Genomic DNA, 20,473 nt, shown 5'->3' on the forward strand with positions numbered 1-20,473 from the left:
TACATTCTGCCACCATAATATAATATCTATTAGTGATCTGTGCTGAGATGAAGATGTATTTTTCAGAGTTTAGGTTTACTAAAACAATACATTGTTCTTGTCTTTTATCAACTTACCATAACAGGTTGCTAAGGTGTTGTGGTGGTACTACTTCTCCAAGCTGATTGAGTTCTTGGACACCATATTCTTTGTTTTACGGAAGAAGAACAATCAGATTACTTTCCTTCACGTGTATCACCATGCATCAATGTTCAACATCTGGTGGTGTGTTCTCAACTGGATACCCTGTGGACAGAGTAAGTAAAAATGACGAGTCATGTAGATAATAAAAACGTATAAAACAATAGTCAGCAATTATATTTGACACAGGTCTGTTACAACTGTCTGTTACAGTATGTAAAAACACAACTGCAGTTATGAGCTCTTTAATTAACCATGTGCTTGTCTGTTTCGTGTAGGTTTCTTTGGTCCTACTCTGAACAGTTTTATCCATGTATTAATGTACTCCTACTATGGGCTATCTACCATTCCTTCAATGCACAAATTCCTCTGGTGGAAGAAATATCTTACTCAGGCTCAACTGGTAATGTATTTATTTTACATTTTTAAATCATCTATATACAATATAGTTTTGCATGCTTTTATAATAGCTACAAGACAAAATAATACAGCACCTTTAACCAGTTTGACAATTGAAAAACAGCTGCCTTGACACTGTCTATAGGGGTCGTAGGACCACTGGCCAGCCAGGATAGCACAGATTTGACGTCATGAGTTTCAATTGTTCTGGAGGGATACGTTACCATTCCTCAATGATTACAATCTCTAAAACCTTCTCGGAAGGTGAGGTGTAAATCTGCAGCAAAGTCTGTTCCCTTTCAAATACGAAATGTAACCATTAACAAATGGGTATTTACCTCCCAAGGACCTGAAACCTAAATAATATATAACAGAGCTTCTCAGCCGAGCCCGCACCCGAGAGTATAAAGGACAGCGTGCACAGATCTCAGCGCCACTTTTCCTTTCAAAAATTGCCCTGACAGGAGAAATTGTTCAGATAAGTACTTCTTACTTTTTGTGCTGTATATTTTTCGCATTTATTGTGTTTTTACACAAATTATATGTGATATTAAAAATAATCGCTGTATTAGTTTCACTAATTTCCAGGGATCATGCATTGTCAGTCTGACTTTGTGCTCCCCCCCCCCCAGGCTGCAATAGCTCTTGCTGGAATTATTTTATTCTTGTTTTGGCTTAAGACAAAATTACTAGATGGTTTGTATAATATAAGACTAAGCGCAGGCCTGTCTGCAATGCGTGCTGCAGCACACATGTAGTGACAGCAGTTGCTGGGTTCAGCCACGCTGCACAGGAACAAGAAGCTGCTTCGGTTGTGATTGCTTGCAATCTCTAATACAGCATCTTGATGCCATTTTGGTGATAGCTTTTGCATCACCATAACGAGGGCTGTTAGCTAATTCTAACAAGTGGTATTTCCTCAGTCTCGTGTCAGTATGACTGAGTGGTTTTGCCAGTAGCTTGCACAGGTGGGCATCCCTGTACAGTGCTACCTGCGGTAACTGCGAACCAATGGACCTGTACCAGTACCGAGGTCAATGCATTGGTATCATAATGGTACCATACTGTGCCGACATGGTGCTAAAGTTACCGAACCGGTACTGAAACAACCCAGTTCTGACCCGGTATGGTATCATCCCGGCACAGTCCCAGTTCTGACCTGATACCGTACAGCACCACACCAACTCGATGCTACAGTCACTGAACAGGTACCAAACCGACCCGGTACCACCCCCGTTCTGACCCACTACCAACAGGTGCTTACATCCCCTGTCCGGTCTTGTTTGGGTTTTGAACAGCCTTGTTTCTGTCTTCAAGCAGACAGAAGCAGCACCGGTACATTGGTACTGTACACTGCATTGTTACATGATAATGTCTGGGTTTTATCCTGCCTGTTGAGGACAAGCACGGCAGACACTCTTCCTATCTGGAGCCAGAGCACGCAAAGGAGGCACTGGTGAACCACAGTTTCTGCGAGTTTTGTGCACATTTCTCCAAGCACAAGCTGGAGAAACTTCTCCCGCAGCTCTACAGAGCATTCCGCGCCTCTCACTCCTGCAAAGCACTCTTCCCCATCACCCTCTGGTAGAGAGGTATCTGTTTCGTCACCCCATGGCTCTGTTCATGGTCTTCATCATCCTCCTCTGCCTCTTCTCTTCCCTCAAGGAAGAAAAGGAAATGTCGCTGTTCCAAGATGTAGAAGCTCTGGGCAGCAGTTTCCCACCAAGGAATGGTGCTTGCAGAGTTACTGAGTGAGCGGTCACCCCTCCTGACCTCTTGAGGTCCCAGGGGTTACGAGTGTAGCTTGGCAGCAGGATGACGTGCCTCTGAAGAGGTGGGAGTACAGGAGCTGGGATTCCCTTCTGAGGACTTGGGGTCAGATAGCACATCCCCTGCGGTTAAGCTCTCCCTGTCAGTAGAGCTTCTGCCGTTGATCAAGAGGGCCACTGCAGTCTTGCAAGTGCCCTGACCTACAGAAGGTGAGACAAGGCAGTCCATCTTTGACGACGATCCTACCACCTCTCCTGTGTCCCCCCAGTACCCCCATTTTCTTTTTGAGATCCAGACGTCCTGGGGTCATTTGGCTACAGGTCCTGCTGTTTCCCGGTCTATGGACTCTTGTCTCTAAGACTCTAAGCACTCGTGTCCAAGGATGCTATCAGCACCAACAAAGAGTGCCAGGTCTTGCAGGTGATCCTTAAGTGTGCCTATTCAGTCAGTGCATTTGCCACATGACAGAAGCTGGATGGCAGAAGCTTTTCAGACCCTACCTTTGGTTCTCCTGCGCATGCACCCTCTGCAGGCCTTGTTCAACAGCAGGATTGTCTTGCCACTGTCTAAAGTAGTGGTGCACAACTCGGTCCTGGAGGGCCGGTGTCCCTGCAGGTATTTATTCCAACTGCACCCTAATGTACTTTTTTGGACCGTATTGGTCCAATTAACCAATTTAGGGTATGGTTAGAACAGAAACCAGGAGGGACACCGGCCCTCCATGACCTGAGTTGTCACCACTTTTCTAAAGGCACTCTCTTGGTGGAAACAGACAGCCCATCTACGCATCGGCATAGCGCTGGGCAGTGTTACCAAGGGAGGTTGTCACCATGGATGTGTCCAACCTGGCCCGGGGCGCTGTGTGGAATGGCAGGGGGATGCAGGGGGTGCGGAATCCCCCTTGGCAGGGTCTTTACATAAATGTTTTGGAGATGCAGGCAGTTTACCTGGTCTTGCAGTATTTTTTGCAAGAGGTTCAATGGAGACAAGTGCTTGTCCATACTAACAACACAGCAGCGGTGGCATACATACACCAGGTCTCCCAGTCTCCATCGTGTGGCCCGCAAGTTTTTGCTCTGAGCACACGAGAACCGCCTCTCACTGTGGGCAGTATACCTGCCCAGGGTGACAAAATGGGCTGCAGACCTTCTCTCGGGGAGTTCCCAGCGAATCAGAGTGGCTTCACCCCAAGGTGGTAAGCCTCATTTGGGAAAGATTCAGGAGAGTATAGATAGATCTCTTTGTATCCCAGGAATCGACCCGTTGTCCGTTCTGGTTCTCCATAACAGGAGGTGGGGACCCACTGGCAATAGATGTCTTGGCACACCAGTGGCAACTGTTATATGCCTTCCCACCGCTCGCCATGCTCCCGCTGTGTTTGGAGAAAATCAGACTGGACCGGGCCATGGTGCCCTTTTGGCTCAGGAGGCTCTCGTTTTCAGCCCTGATGCAGCTCCTGAGCCATCAGCCGTGTAGTCTGCCCATGCACCACGACCTGCTCAGTCAGACGAGGGGGACCTTATAGCATCCCGACCCATCGAGCCTACAGCTCTGGGTCTGGCCCCTGAAGAGCTGCATTTGAGCTATCTGGGTCCGTCCAATAGGGTTATTGACACCCTGCAAAATGCCAGAGCAATGTCCACGCGTTCCCAGTACGGAACAAGTGGGGCATCTTTCAGACAATTGCGAAAGCTTGCTTAATTTTTGCAGAAGCCAGAACAAAGGTTACACTCCGTACCAGTCCTACTTTTTTGTCAAAGACGATTCTATGTCAACCAGTCTGGAATTGGAGGCTTTCCATCCACCTCCTTTCAAGTCTGACAGAGAGCAACGGCTCCATACGCTCTGTCCAGTGCAGACCCTAGCATATTATGTTGACAAGATGAAAAGTTGGAGGCAGTTCAAACTATTTTTTGTCTACTGTGGGGCCAAGTCCCATGGTCAAGTCCTGTCTACGCAGAGGCTGTACAAATTGAAAGCAGACACAGTCAGGACTGCCTGAGTGAGCCAACTTGTCCCCTCCAGAAAAGCTCACTGCTCAGTCTACCAGGGCATGGCAACTTTGTGGCTTTATTCTAGGGGTATCTGTCAAAGACATGTTCAGTGCAGCGGTGTGGGTTACTCTACATACCTTTACTAGCTTCTACAGACTTAAGGTGACTATTAACCTTCAAGTCTGCTGTGTCCGTGATTGCAGCAGGCTTGAAGGAAAAATGATGCTGAGATCTGTGCGCAGTCCATTATACCCTCTGGGCCGGCCATGACTGTGTCACAGGCTCAACTGAGCATCTTTGTTATGTCTTATTCAAGTTTCGGTTCTTTAGGATGTAAATACCCATTCGGTAATGGTTACATTTCTATTTCAAGGAACCAGGGTTATGATAATAACCTAATGTTCAGCATAGCCCATAGAGTCCATCCATAACTTTAAATTCTCAAGAAAGTCATAGTGAAAAGAAACTAAGTAAGTAATACAGTTAGTGGAAATATTAAACTTAGATATGGAGGTACCTGCTGCAAGACCCCACAATGATCCCTGAAACAGTCTACTCTGATATCTGTAATACAACAGAGAGATTAATCTCGTATTACAGAATACATGTCTGGGGTATCATTTTCAAAAACAATTAGTCCATCAGCATTTACACAAAGGGTGGGCTAACTATTGCAGGGGTTTCCATTTTTATGTCCAACCCCTGTATATTGTTTTCAGTTCTAAAGTCACTCATATCACGTGTGCCTGTCTCTGTCTCTTTTCTAGATTCAGTTTCTGCTCACTATAACACACACACTCAGCGCTGCTGTTGTACCTTGTGGATTCCCCATGGGCTGCTTGATGTTCCAGTCGTCTTACATGGCCACTTTGGTTATCCTGTTTCTTAACTTTTATGTACAGGTATGTTTTTTTTATTTGTTACTACAAAACTCTGAATACTGTAGTAAGGTATAGAAATGGCCTCGATAACATGTTGTGGTCTGTTTAAATGATTTGTTGTATTGCCCTCTAGTGGTCCATGAAAAAAATATTTTAAATGTCTAGTTTAAAATTGAAGTACATTCTGCCAGAGTTTCCTGGTCCTGGGGACCCCTGTGTCTGTTGGTTTTCATTCCACCTGAGTTACTTAATTAAACCCTTAATTGAACTAATGATGTGTATAATTAGAGCTTTTTAATTGTTCTCAGCTCCTGAAAGTTGCCTATGTCAAGTTAAGGGCTATTCACACTATTATTCTCTGCGTTTTTTTACGCCCGACATTTCACTTGTATTTTTGTGTTCATTCTTGCATGTCAAATATCACAGGCAAGATGGGGGAACATCTGATTATAGCAGTGCAGAATATCTTTTTCTTTATATTAAGCACAGAGATGCCAACTGCTACAATTTGGCCGTAGCAACTACTATTTTGGAGGTTCTGCTACGGCGCTACATCGATGGGATGTAATACTACGATTTTTAAAAAATAAATAAATTATGTATACTCCTGGAACATTTATGAAATATTATTTCAATACCATGTGTGTGTTTCCTGTTTATTTTTTTAAATGAATTAATAGTTCTTAAATAATATAGTATTTCACCGACAGTTTAAATAAAATAAACATTGTTTTGACTACCGGTTTTCGTTCCCCCAAAAAATTTAAAACACTGTGTATTTTTTCCCCCCAAAAATGTAAAACACTGCCTGTGCTGTCACAGTACCATCTACCTGCGTTTACTGTGTTGTTTATTTGAAAAAAAAGACAACATTGTTGAGATTATATAAATATATATAGTATATTTCAACTCTTGCACAAGATGCTGGTACTCCCCAAGGGTTTTGGTGATCACAGCCTTTTTTTTTCGTCCAAAAATGAAACCTGTTTAAAAAAAATTTTCGCAGCAAATTCACACTTTTTTTTTTTTTTTTTAACGTTCCAAGTGTGGAAGGTAGTATTCAATTCCATAGGTACAATTTTTTACCATAGAAAACACAGCGAACAAACTCTATAGTGTGAATAGCCCTTTACTTATAGAATTATATAGCTAACTGAAATGTCCAACTGTTTAAAAGTTGAAAACAATAAAATGGTCTAATTAAGCTAATGAATAGTTCAATTAAAGATTCAATTAAGTAACTGAGTACTCAGTTAGAATGAAAAGCAGCAGACACAGGGGTCACCTAGGACCAGGATTGGGAAACCCTGGCTTATGCAACTGGTGTATATTAATTAGTGCTGGGAGAACCAAGGTCTTTTGGTTCACAGAAAATTGGTTAAATTGCTTTAATATTGTTATTGCATGTATTTCTTACTGTTTTTTTTTTTTTTTTTTATTACATGCATTTGGGATATTATAAAAAACATAAAACAAAGACCATATAAGTGTTGTTTTGCTACGGACAAATTTCTCTCAGTTTTCTGAACAAATCACTTATTTAAAATCACTTTCCCCACTCCTAATAGGTTAAATGGCACTTGGCTTCAATCTATGCCAAACACCTCTAGTAATATTGGACCATATATGAAAACCCTGCCATGTGTTATTGCTTATATATATATATATATATATATATATATATATATATATATATATATATATATATATATATATATATATATATATATATATATAGATAGATATACACACACACACACACAGTACAGTAAATAACAGAGGATGAAGGGATGGTGATAAGCAAATTCCCAGCACTGTTTGGATAACATAGGTTTGTTAAATCTAAGTTTGGATAATAGTACAGTGCATACTCAAGTGTTTTGATTGCCTTACAGACATACAAGAAGAAGCTTTCAAAAGAAGATGGATGGATCACAGCTGACATTAAGGATGTCAGGAATGGCTATCACAACGGCTATGCAGCAACAACTAACGGCACAATCTCAAAACAAAAAGCTCAATAGAATTAGTAATATCTAGAATACAGCATAAAGAACTTGTCAGGTAGCAACAATAGAATATAGGGTGTGGTTGACACTGTATCCATAAGAAGGTTAATACCATAATATCATTTGCAAAGCAGATTGACCTAGAAACTTAGAAATTTATGAGTAAAACTTTAACAATGCTAAACAATCCATAAATAACCAGCTCTAACTGTCCCCAAGCTACGTTTTCATCTTCCTCTGGGATTGAATTGATCTGGGATTGTTATCTCTCCAACTTTTGTAAGCGGTTCCCTAATGAGTGTCCAAGGACATGAGGCAGGTTTTAAATTTCCAACTGCAGAACAAACTATTAGGCTGAGCATGAATGTTGTGAATATATTTAACATGTACACTAGTGCAGGTGATGTGGCAGACTGTGATGTGAACTGACAGCAGCTCCAGTTTCATATTGGAATGAGATTGAGTTTTACAGACAGGTTTAGCTGAAAATGTGACAGAAGTAGAGTTTTATCATTTTTCCTACAGGTTTAAACACAGAATAATTAACTGCTAAATCCCAGTTGTAATTATAGTTAATTATTTATAGGTGTAATTGTATACTGTGCAATATTAATTATTTGTATTTAACTGTAACTGAGTACATCTGTGTGCTGCTGCTTTCCAGGACCCTTTGGAAATGAGATGTAGATCTCAATGGGTTATTCTCCAGTCAGTGCCTGTGTAAGTTCATCCCAAGGATGCAAACCACTGTTGAAAAAAAAAACCCTCTAATTCATAAGTAGAACTTCTTATGAAGCACATTTTGCAGCCACATCCTCTTCACTGTTGCTACCTGTCCAGTTTCCTTGGGGACACGTTCCCGTGTCATTGAACTAGACAGATGACTTTTGTTCCATTTTGAATATCAGCATCAAAAGATGCTTCAATTAAATGAAGATTAACAACTTGTATTTGGAGTTTTATATACAATATAACAGTTTGTACCTAATTTTTTATTCAGTTTTTTATCTTGTTTTATTACTACTTGTGTCTGACAATGAAAACTGTTGGAGTGCTCTTGGAGTGCTATATACTAAAATAAAATAAAACACACTACAGTAAGTTCAAATTCAAATCAAGTGAAACAGAAGTTGCCTAAAATCAAAATAAAACTAATCTGATAAATCATAATCTTTGGTCAATGTCCAGACAGGCCTGAGGCAAAATACATAGCTTTGTTAAACAAAATACAGCAGAACCTGTCATATCCAAATTAATTGGTTCCAGGATCCATTGAATATGTACTATATCTCAGAGGGAGACATCACATTACATTGTATTTGTTTTATAAACACACCATCTCTCTTTTTTTATCTGCAATGGAATCCATTCTATCCTGCTATGAACTGAATGTACTGTTTTAGACCCATAATAAAATGTGCATTGATTGGTTTCCATTATTGCCGTTCAGTTGGTAGCAACATGTGTAAATGACATGTCAGAGGTCAGTTAATAGAGGGGATCGTATGTTACAGGATCAGATATGACAGGTTCTACTGTAATAAAACATAAAATGTACTACCAGTAAAAATAACTTCCTTAAACTTGTATACAATGATACAGATGCTTAATGTTTTTCTTAATGCACCCTTTTCTATGGATCCAAAAACTACAGCCTGAGATGGTCAGTGACATATATACTAAAGAATGAAGCACAGATTAAAGAATGAAATAGAACAAAAAATATATGTACCCTTTATTCGTAACATAAAAAAAAAACTAAGATCAGTTGAACTTTCTGTGACAGCCAATAGTAAGGAAGGCAAACAAGTGTCACACAAAGGAAATATGTATTTTAAAATAACACAAAAATTTTACAAAATATAAATCAAAGGCTACCACAGAGGCTGATGAACAGAACGTAAAATAAACAGCTTTCAGAAAACAAATGGGAAAGTTAGCACAGACAAAAAGTATTCCTGTTGGTTGTAGCCAGGTTAAATCAGTACAACAGGTACGATCTAGCAGAGCCACCTCGCTTCAAACAACCTGCTACTTTTTTTTAAACACAGTTAGAATTTTAGACCTGAATAGGTAAATTTACTTTGTTTTGACTCTGTACTAATAAAATAAATTATTGGATGGGACAAATAACATGACAAAGAATGTGCTGCATATATTGCCTTTATTAAAGTATGCTGTGGTTGAGACGGAAAGAGTCTGGATGGGGATCTCAAGCACAATAGAAAGAAATCAACACTGACGTACAGATAAGTAAGCTCGGCTGAGCTGAGTGGATGGGGGTGGGGGTGATGCTGGGATGCCAGAATCACTGTTGAGCCCTCTTGAGGTGTCGTGGGCTAGTCAACGAAACACCGAGGATGGAAGGTGCCCACTTGAAGACCCCAGAGATGTACCCTACTCAGCACAATCCAGACGGTTGTCATGTTTATGTGTTTGGCAGACCGCACTGGGATGATCCCCGGAGCCAGCATCGCAGCCATTGTGTGTGCTAATGCACTGGGGAATCAAAATGAGCTGATCCCTGGAGCCAGCATTACACTTCAGCAATCAACACTAGACAGAAGGATACCTACATCATCAGATGGAAAACAACGCAAATGGACGGAGAAGCAGATGGATCACACTAGTTTACTGCAAAGCTACGTCTTAGTTGGTGCTTATCTTACATGAAGTTCAACGTCTACTTTCATGTAATGGAAATCATAATTATTAATCAGATGCCCTTGGGTAACTGAGTTTTGGGACTGTTTCTAATCGATTTCCACATCTGTATAACTTGGCAAAGCTTTGCCTTACACTTCCAACCAATTCATTGGATGCAGAGCATGCAGTCTCAATGTATGGGCAGATCCACACCAGACAGAGAATGTCGGCAGCAACTGCTGGGTGTTGTTGCATGCTTGCCTTTAATAAATATCACTGTTTTAGTAAGGAAACAAGTATCACTATTGTTAGGCTTTTATAGTGCTCTGAAATATTGTCTACTTAGGAGCAAATCAGGACTTTAAAAACGGCCTTAAAATATGGTTTTACTGCACAATATTGATATGTTTTAATATTGATAACACCTCATAATGACAACATACTGAAGACTGAAGTTGTATAAAGATGTAAAGTATGAAAAATAAACAAAAAATAAATAAAATGGCACATGCAAGCCTACATAGGACCTATGGCCCATTCTCTAACTACCGCATGCAGTATAGTCACAGTTGACCACTGAAGCGCCGGAACCAGCGAAGTAGTTGAAGCTTGATAACATGCAAACTATTCTTTACGCATTACATTTAAGCTTCACACGTAATTCATGAAACACAATGTTGCAAAGACAAGGTGAAACTATGTCCAAAGTAAATGCTTTGTTCGTCACTTCTAGGCAAAATTTCCATTCCCTTTAAAAAAAAAGTGATTCCATCCAAAAAACAGTGATCATAGCTCCAGCATTTGCTTGGCAGCTGAATTTTTTTTTTTTTTTTTTTGAAGAATGAGGGCAGTTGTTTAAATGTACTGTAGATACAATAAAGTACATCATTTAATTGTTTTATGACAGATACATCACAGCCTTCACTTAATTGAAGCTTGTCTTTTTAAATGTAACTAATTGATTACAAAGCTGTGAACAGGCTGATTTTCTCACATGTAATATTGTCTAAATGACCTGCACTCAGTTTAGTGTATTACCCCCCCCCCCCCCCCCCCCCCCCCCCCCCCCCCCCCCCCCCCCCCCCCCCCCCCCCCCCCCCCCCCCCCCCCCCCCCCCCCCCCAGTCAATACTTGGTAGAACCACCTTTGGCAGCAATTACAACTTTTGGGGTAAGACTCTACCAGGTTTGCACATCTGGATCATGCAATATTCACCCATCTCCTTGGCAAAATTCTTCAAGCTTTAAGTTGGATGAGGATCATTGGTGGACAGCAATCTTCAAGTCACAGAATCTCAATTGGATTCAAGTCCGGGCTTTGACTGAGCCACTCTAGGACATTCACTTTCTTGTTTTTAAGCCACTCCAGTGTCGCTTTGGTTGTGTGCTTTGGGTCATTGTCCTGCTGAAAGGTACATCTCCATCCCAGTCTTAGGTCTTTTGCAGACTGAAACAAGTTTTCCTCAAGGATTTGCCTGTATTTAGCTCCATCCATTTTGCCCTCTACCCTGACAACCTTCCCAGTCCCTGCCGATAAAAAGCATCCCCATAGCATGCTGCTGCCACCACCATGCTTCACATTAGGGATGGTGTTACCTGGGTGAAGTGGTGTGTTGGGTTTGCGCCAGACATAATGCTTTGCATTTAGGCCATATGTTTCCATTTTTGTTTCATCAGACCACAAAATCTTTTGCCACATCTTTTCAGTCTTCCACATGCTTTTTTGCAAATTCGAAGCAGGATTTTACATGGGCTTTTTTCAGAAATGGCTTCCTTCTTGCCACTCTTCCATACAGGCCAGATTTATGGAGTACCTGAGCTATTGTTGACAAATGGACAGTTTCTCCCATCTGAGCCATGGAACGCTGTAGGTCTTTCAGAGTTGTCATTGGTCTCTTGGTGGCTTCTCTGACCAATGCCCTTCTTATCAGGTTGCCCAGTTTGGGAGGAAGGCCTGATCTAAGCAGATTCTGGATGGTGCCATATACCTTCCACTTCTTAATGATCGACTTGACTGTGCTCCAAGGAATACTCAATGCCTTTTAAATCTTTTTAAACCTCTCCCCTGATCTGTGCCTTTCCATAACTTTATCCCGGAGTTGTTTTGAAAGCTCCTTGGTCTTCATGGTAGTATCTTTGCTTTGAATGCACTACAGGTGTATTTAATCTGAAATCATGTGAACCACTTTTATTGCACATAGCTGGACTCCATTTAACCTATTGTGTGAATTCTGAAGGCAATTGGTTGTACCTGAGCTTATTTGAACTACAGCCCCCAGAATGCTTACCAAATGGATTGATGAGTGTTGTTTTGTTAGAACAACATGACAATACTTTCACAAATGCAGCAGAGCATCCAATTTTACTAGTTAGTAATACAAGGAGACTGAGCATTTAAATATATACTGTACACAGAGGATGTGGAGCACAACCTAATGTGAAGGCAGCAATAAATAAATGAGTGAAACGTTTAAGCCCTTGCTATTGGACGGGCCTGGTACATCCTCAAAAATGCTTGTTCAGTGCCTCCTACTGTACCAGGTACATACATATATATATATATATATATATATATATATATATATATATATATATATATATATATATATATATATATATATATTAAATGGAAATGATGGATTGCCGTTATTTTGCTTGGGATTGCTCATTGAGAAGCTCTTACTGATAATATGGTGTTGGTATTTCCAATTTCATTATGTTACACAGATAACCAAATGTATAGCCTGCTTGAATGCTAGCACTCTGATACACCCAGTGAATTTAAAACAAACTATGTGAACCTTTCATTTCTGTTCATTGGGGTTCAATTATAATAATAATTGAAATAAAAAAACTTGCACTGTTTCACATTTACTGAATTAAAATTCCAGATTAAAACATTGAGCTGTCATCCTTTACTTGTAAGCTTGTGTTTTTTCATTCTTTACATCAATTAAATCCTTTACATTTGAAAATGGTCTCATTAAAAAGGGTTAAGGAATAGAATTTGTTTCTGTCAGCAACACTGGTACATCAGCAGAGTGTGTCTTTCATAACAAAAAAAAAGGAAGTTTCCCTCTTTTAATAGACACCATTTTTTGTGACATTTTCAACACTGATGCAGACACATTGCAACTGCAGTTTAACAGTAGCCTGCAGTACAATCACATTGTAGCTACAGATTAACACTAGACTGTAATAGAATTACATTGTAACTGCAGTTTTACACTAGACTGAAATAATCATTGTACCTGCAGTTTAACAGCACAATGTAGTAAAATTCAATTGGAACCGCAGTCTAACTCCCAATGCAGTACAGTCCAATTGTTCCTGCAGTTTAACAATGAAGAATGAGCAATATGTTAAATGTAAATAAACAATTATTTACATTTATGTTTCATGTTCATGATTTATGTTTTTACTTTAATGAAGATTGCATTATAAATGTTTCATTAACTTTATGTCTTGTCCACTAAAACCTGACTAAACTGACATAAAGGGCTCCTAGATTATGTTAAGTCACTTATGTTAAGATACAAGCAATCAACATTGTTTTACTCTTGCTAGAATTACTGAGTTTGCACTCTGCATTAACATGTCTAATACAATGTGGTAAAATGCAACAGTCATGTATGGACCACCTCCACAGAGGCAGTGTAGTTTATAATGAAAATAAAAACAAAAATCAAGGGAATGTGGCGATAGGGTTTTTAACCCTAACTAGTCAACCCATAACTCGTCAGGGAGCCTGTTTTGGGACTCCACTGGATATACTGTTGCCTCAATGGCTGCTTGCTGATATGATTATTCTTCCAATAGAAAAAGTGTACAATCCTAACATGATAGATAAAAGGGGAAACTTCTGGATTCACAGACTTAAGACTTTATTTCCCTATAGACTCAATCTAGAAAACAATACATATTTTAAAGACTGGAACGCCACTTCAGAACTGTCTATGGTTACAGAGTTCTTAGAACATTCATCTGTAAGTCACTGTGCAACTTTCAAACTTAAACAACATCAATCTACCTGGCTATTTCTGCCATGTTGTCGAAAGGTGGAAGCTGAAATGTTGTAATTTGAATTTGTTTCCTATTTTACCTCACTGAGACTAGCTATTCATTCAATATTTTAGCATCCCTGTACAGATTATCATCCAACATTCAAATATATTCACCATATTTTATTAAGCAAGATGTCTCACAAGTGCAGTGGTGCTACAGTGGTGCTAGTTATGGATCATCTTCTTATTCTTGCCTAATGACACATTTGGATTATTAAGTTGAACATCATGACACGTTTGGATTATTAAATCGAACATCATGACACATTTGTAATAACTATGTGTCTTTAAAACAATAAGAACAAATATCCAATGAGCTGGATTATTAATTCACAATACTACCACAAATAAACATTTTGATTGTGATTCTGGAGAGTTTAATGCAATTTAAAACACTTTCTGCAGTTTCCAAAAAGCTTCAGGTACTGATACCCATCATATCTCTTCTTTTCAGTATCTGAAACAAAAAGGAAGAATTGTGGTTTTGAACTATAGTATGCATCATACATTTTTTTTTTTTTTTAACTGAAAGTGATATTGAGGAGTGCTTTAGTTACATGAATATATTCTTTAGTTCCTTCAGGAAGGTTGGGGTGGAAATTTGTAACAAAATTTAGTATTATACAGCTACATCTGCACACAGGAGAAGAGGTCCTGGAATTTTGGCAAATACTGCACTGTGATTGGTAATTTATAAATTTGTAACCTTGCAATGTTTAATAAGTGTAGTACGTTGTGGATGACAGCGGGTAAATTGTGTGCTGCACATTTTAGATAGCATTCTTTTTGCAATAAAAGTCAATTTCTTCAGCCTGATCGGGTCATGAGATCAAAAGTTATCGAGGAGGGGAAATTTGGTTGACCCCCAACCTTTAATGAGTCTTTTACTGGCAAAAACTATTTGAGTCAGTCAATGAATCTTTTCTCTCAGTCCTTCCTATTTTCACACCGAGTGGGAACAAAGGCAAAATTCACAGGTTCCATCATTAATTCCAATTAAACACAAATATATGATGTTGCTTTTAAATTCGTTTTTTGGATTCCTAGTGCAATTTCCAATAAAAAAGACATCTAACACAAATCTGTAGCTCATATTAAAGATTGGGGGACCAAAACCGACCAAATTTTGACCCCTCTATAACTTTTGACCCTTTGACCCGATTAGGCTGAAAACATCATCATTATTATTATTATTATTATTTTTATTATTATTATTATTGCCTTGAACAACCCTGAGCGCTTGGTGTAAATCAGATGTGGTAGGGTATTAAATCCAAGATTTTTTGACCCAATAGATATTTTGGGCACTGTGATAGGATGACAAAGTGTTGAGGCTCAGAGACAGAATAAAGGCAAAAATAAAGTTATTTTATTAAATAAAATAATCAAATAAACAGGCACAAGGGCCAACAAAAAGAGTTTCAAAAATAAATAATCAAAATGAACTTAAAAAATAAACAGTCAGTTCCAGGTCTTCCTTTAATTCTAAACAAAAACTCTCCAACATAAAAGCAAAACTCACAAACAAAAGACCACACCCCAAACAGAAAACAGTTAAGAGTTAAGAGTATAGACAGCAGCAGGAGCTGTATGAAGATGCCCTAAGAGAAGACTCACACTCTTGTGCTGGTTGCAGCTGGAAGTGTTTTTCATCTTTCTGCCTCAGCTATTTTTACTCCTGTGCTGTCTCTAAGTGTCCTTCCAACAACAACAGGCTTCTCTGAATGTGGACACACAACTTTGTAACCTGTAATATTTATGGGACTAGATTGCACCGACTTGAAACTTTGGTGGTGTAACAACCTGAACACTTGAGTTAGTACCCTTTACATAAAAGGTGTATTTGAAGATTATCTGTTCCGAAAAGGAACGCTGCTGACCACCTTTGGCTGGCCAGAATAAATTTCTATAAAATAGTACAGATATTGTAGTGTAGAAGGAGGTGGTTCTTTAATGGAAAGAGAAATAGTTTAAGGAACTTTCTTATTTTACGTACTTCTATTCAGCTTGCAATAAAAATAGGCAGACAGTGTGGCAGCTATTGTCACGACAACCCAGAAACTGTGGATGAGTACCTCTCTTGATGGTGTGTTTTCTGTTGAAATAAATGAATAAAAAAAAATCAGTATATGATTAAAACTTTACATATTTTAGTCAAATATTTACCAAGGCAATGCAATCCTTGTTCAACTTGTAGTATGATACTGTAATTAAGCATTACAAAACATAATTAAGTACAGTGTAAGATAAATGACTATGGGTAATTTTTTTTAGAAGTATTCCAAGTACACAGTTGCAGAAGTACTCACCTGGCCGTATTTTTTCAAGTGTCTTTCTAATGAATTGCTTTAATTGTTGAGAATCTTCATCTGAAAAAAAAAAAAAGTCTATCATAAAGTGCCTGCAATAATAAAAGTAAATCTAAATCAAATTGAACCTTTAACTAACCTCCTCCTTCAGCAAGTTGATAAGTTAAATCTTTTAGAAGCCCTTTATTTTGCTGATTGTATTCTTGAATTTGTGATGTTAAAATGGGATTGCCTGCAATTATTAATTGTATTAGCTGTGAGAAAATAAAGTATGTGAGAATGCTCAATATTTCTGAAATAACAAGTGCTGAATGAAATATCTGTCAAAAGCAAACTATCCATATTATGCACACATTTAAGTATATCACAATATTTTAAATATCCTCCTAAATACTCCTTTTGTTAAAAAAAACAACAACATGTATGTTAGTGAATAAATTTCAATTTTTGCAATATATATATATATTATAAATATATATATATATATATATATATATATATATATATATATATATATATATATATATATATATATATATATAGTATATATATGCCCCATATATTTAAGTGTATAGTCTTATTCCTGAATTATGACAAATGTGTTTTTTTTTTGGCTGTTTATACTTCCATAAAAGTGTATACTTGTGGCAAAGTGGTTGGTAAGGGGAACAGATGTCGCGGAGATGCGGTGCAGGAGTGATGAACAGACAACAGTGATTCAGTGAATAAGTGCTTTATTGCTCTTTTCCAGGTCTGGCGACCGTCAAAAATAATAAATCCCCGGCAATACACAACAATGTGTAAAGCACGGGGATAATGAAAACAAGGGCACAGTCCTCAACAAAAACAACGGTACGGTCACCAGTCCTGGGTGATCGAAAACGTGCAGGTGCTCAGTGCAGTGGTGCTCCGGATAGTGCTCTCCTTTCGACAGCTCCGGAGATGTGCGTTAACTGTCTAGTGCTGAATACAAAAACAGACAGTTACACGGACAGACACAACAATACAAAACACGAACACAATCCACTCTGAGAGCTCCTCTCTCAGTCCTTCTCTCTCTCCAATCGTTTAACCCAAACGAAGGAGAAGATCAGCGTTACCCTGGCCCCTATATGTAATCCCGCATGATATCGAGATAAACGGTTGCAGCTGCCTTATTACTTGCAGCTGCCTCTCGTTTACCTTTCAAATCAATACGGTCTTACAACAGAGTCGCGCTTCCTTCCAGGCTGACCCACTTCCCTGACCCGGAAACGAACTGTCAGGCCAGCCCTTCCAGATACTTCTCCTCTCGTTCTTTAGCGCCCTCACAGGTTGGGAGGAAGATTCATCACCAGAACTCATCTTTCCGTCACAGTACTGTACAGTTCAATTCAGTTAAACAGCTATTGAAAAGTAGCCTAACAGCACTTTTGACAATAGATTTCTACTGTTATACTCTGTAAATACTGCAACATTTGTCCTAGTAGACGTTTATTCTCTTCCACCTTTGACTGCGGATCTGCAATACAAAATACAGGAGTTACAATGCATTGAACAAATAATAAGTATATTATCAACAAATTACTATTTTGAGATAGTATTTTTACTAACCTTGACTTTTGATCAAAGAGTTAAGCAATGTGGCATTCTGCTTTCCTAAACCTTGAGTGAATTCTCGAAGTTGATCATCTAAAGTAGGACAAAAAAATCAGAAGTTAGCAAGGACAGCAGCGATCAGTTACAAATAAAAACAAAAACCAGCACATTAAGTGAAAAGTATCATGTAATTACATGATAGCAGAATGTAATTACATAAATATGATCACACAAATACATGAAAAGGATTACAGAATTCCATGATACCTTTTTCATATAATTTCTCTTCAGTTGTGGTACGAGGCAAGTTTCTATTTTTATTTTTTCGCGTACTTGGCAGCCATACACATCTGGTTCATATGAAGTACAGTGAAATCATGCATTTGGATTGCAACTTGAATACAACTGAATATAGATAGATTCTACCATTCATTATTTGCATACATTTAAACCACCCTACAATACAGCAGTATAGCTAAAAGTCTGGCTATATACAGATTAAAGAATACATTTGGGAGGAGGAGGTGGAGAAGCCTCTTAGTTGGAAATGAAAGAATGAATGCTTTTAATTTCTTCTGAGATCCATTTTACAAATATCCAGATTCTGAGTAATGGTTAAGTCTGATTTATTGGTACTGAAGTTTGCTAAAAGCAGTGATTTCCAATGAGATTCCTCAATTGACTGCCTACAGTATCGGGTAACAGTACACCCTATTTATATTACAACTACCCCCATCCACCACACATATATTACCTGAAATTTGTATTTTCACAAACATGTTGATATTACCAGTTATCTCCCCCTGAATAAACATGGAGATGATGTTGCTTCCATTGTCTGCAGCCAGAGAATAGTTCACATTACTCCCTAACAACAAAAGAAACACAAAACAAACCTTTAATTGAGTGAAATTACTGAAGTACTTTCTATTATTCCTGTTCTTATATGAAATGAAGAAAGGTAAAATAATCCATTCCAGAGAAAATGTACTTAATTGATATTGCAACTTATCTGACAAAGGATTTTAAAGAGACATTTTAACGGGTATTCATAAATTTTGAACATTGTTGAACACCCCTTTACCAAGACATAGTTAAAGGATAAAAAGGAGCATTCCTTTTATGTCACAGTGGTATTAATGCAGCTAAAAAAGATAAGTTAGGCATCTTGCGACATTCTCCAAAACTGATATCAGATGTTTCTTTGAGAGATGGCTGCATACACCTAACTGAAAATGTTGACGAAATAATCATGACCAGCATTAAAACATTTTTAAACATGGATATAAAAACCACACAGCGAAAGCGTGACACAAAGTGTTCATTTTCTTTAAAAAATACAATTGAATTTACTTACCACTTGCCATAGTGAGCAATAATAAGGCTTTATCCACAGAGTGATGTTAAAACACTGTATTCCACTGTGAGAGGGAAAAACACACAAAAAAAACCTAACTTTGAAATTATATCCTTTTTCTTGATGTATTACTACCCACTTTGAGATACAGTAGTGGTGTTGTACATAGGCATTACATATATAACATTACATATTCAACCATCAAGGCATCCTGTATATCCTGTTGGGCAAATACATTTAATAAAAAGGAAAGCATTTGCAAACCAAGCCGCAAAGGTGAGTTTGATAGTTTTAAGTACCTAGAAAACAGAAACATTAACTGTTTTATTAAAGCAAAATCTACAAACTTCATTCACAGATAACCACTACAGAAGAAAATAATGTTTATTTACATTCAGCTAAGGTTATAGGTAAGGCTACAAATGCAGTTTGATTCACTGATTAAATTTCATAAGAAACTCCTAACATTGTTTGAACATTTGCATTGCAAATATACTTTCCTTACCTTTCCTTAGAGCAAGTAGCTGAAACAGTGGCCTTTAACGTTTTGAGGAAGTGAGAGTAAAACTTAAAGTTGATTATAAACCACTATATTTAAAGTGCAATACATCTTATCTTAGGAACATCGTAAAATAAAATACTGAACTGATACAGTATGCACCAGTGAAAATGAAACAGAAGATTATCTGCACATCAGCACCCTGTGCAAACTGTATACAGATGCAATTCCTGGCTTGAAGTGTAAGATCCAGGAAAACCTCTGTTTGGTAGCCTGTTATTTTAATTCAACACTTAGGATTCATAACACCTTAACAAAAACTACAAAACACTGTATAACGATGTGAATAGTAATTTATAACCTTTGATCACTTAACTACTGAAAATTGAGATCTATTCAATATTTTTGCAGCATTATAGTAAATGTTAAGACAGCAATTTTATGAACAGTAACAGGAGTGCAGTTTAGTTTTCTAATTTAGATTATGCATGTAGTAATGCAAGCACTGTATTTGTTGTCAATGCAGATATAAGGACAACTTTACTTGCTGTGCTACAAATTATTTATTGTTTTTACTCATTCTCTCTCTAAGGATTGTGGGATTGTGGGAGGGGCTTGCGAGCCAAGAGCGCTGTGTTTTAATAGTGTAGGTCTGTGTCACAGGATGGCTGGAGTCAGACCAGGAAGAACACAGGACACAGTCAGGACTTGTGAGTGATGAAATCGAGCTGATGCGGCAGTTTATTGTAAAATGAAAAAGTTTAACAAAACACAAAACAGTGGACAAA

General features: G+C 38.3%; 1 protein-coding gene and 1 long non-coding RNA gene across 2 annotated transcripts in view; one reads left to right on the plus strand and one right to left on the minus strand.

Moving 5' to 3' along the window:
* The window catches only part of LOC121314530 (elongation of very long chain fatty acids protein 2-like), a 51,486-nt gene extending 42,822 nt beyond the window's left edge, over nt 1-8,664 (plus strand). Inside the window, exons 5-8 of the mRNA XM_041247912.1 lie at nt 125-296; nt 459-583; nt 5,111-5,245; nt 7,120-8,664. Coding sequence (XP_041103846.1) covers nt 125-296; nt 459-583; nt 5,111-5,245; nt 7,120-7,248 — 561 coding nt within the window. The 3' untranslated portion in view covers nt 7,249-8,664. The remainder of the gene's footprint in view (nt 1-124; nt 297-458; nt 584-5,110; nt 5,246-7,119) is intronic.
* Nucleotides 8,665-14,022: 5,358 nt separating this feature from the next.
* Nucleotides 14,023-16,658, minus strand: LOC121313838. The gene is made up of 3 exons (XR_005950049.1): nt 16,252-16,658; nt 15,939-16,037; nt 14,023-14,399 (listed from the first exon to the last, which is right to left on the minus strand). It is a non-coding gene; the product is annotated as an uncharacterized LOC121313838 (long non-coding RNA).
* Between the last annotated feature and the right edge of the window lie 3,815 nt (nt 16,659-20,473).

The sequence above is a fragment of the Polyodon spathula genome, chromosome 4 (genome assembly GCF_017654505.1).
Source record: "Polyodon spathula isolate WHYD16114869_AA chromosome 4, ASM1765450v1, whole genome shotgun sequence".
NCBI lineage: Eukaryota > Metazoa > Chordata > Actinopteri > Acipenseriformes > Polyodontidae > Polyodon > Polyodon spathula.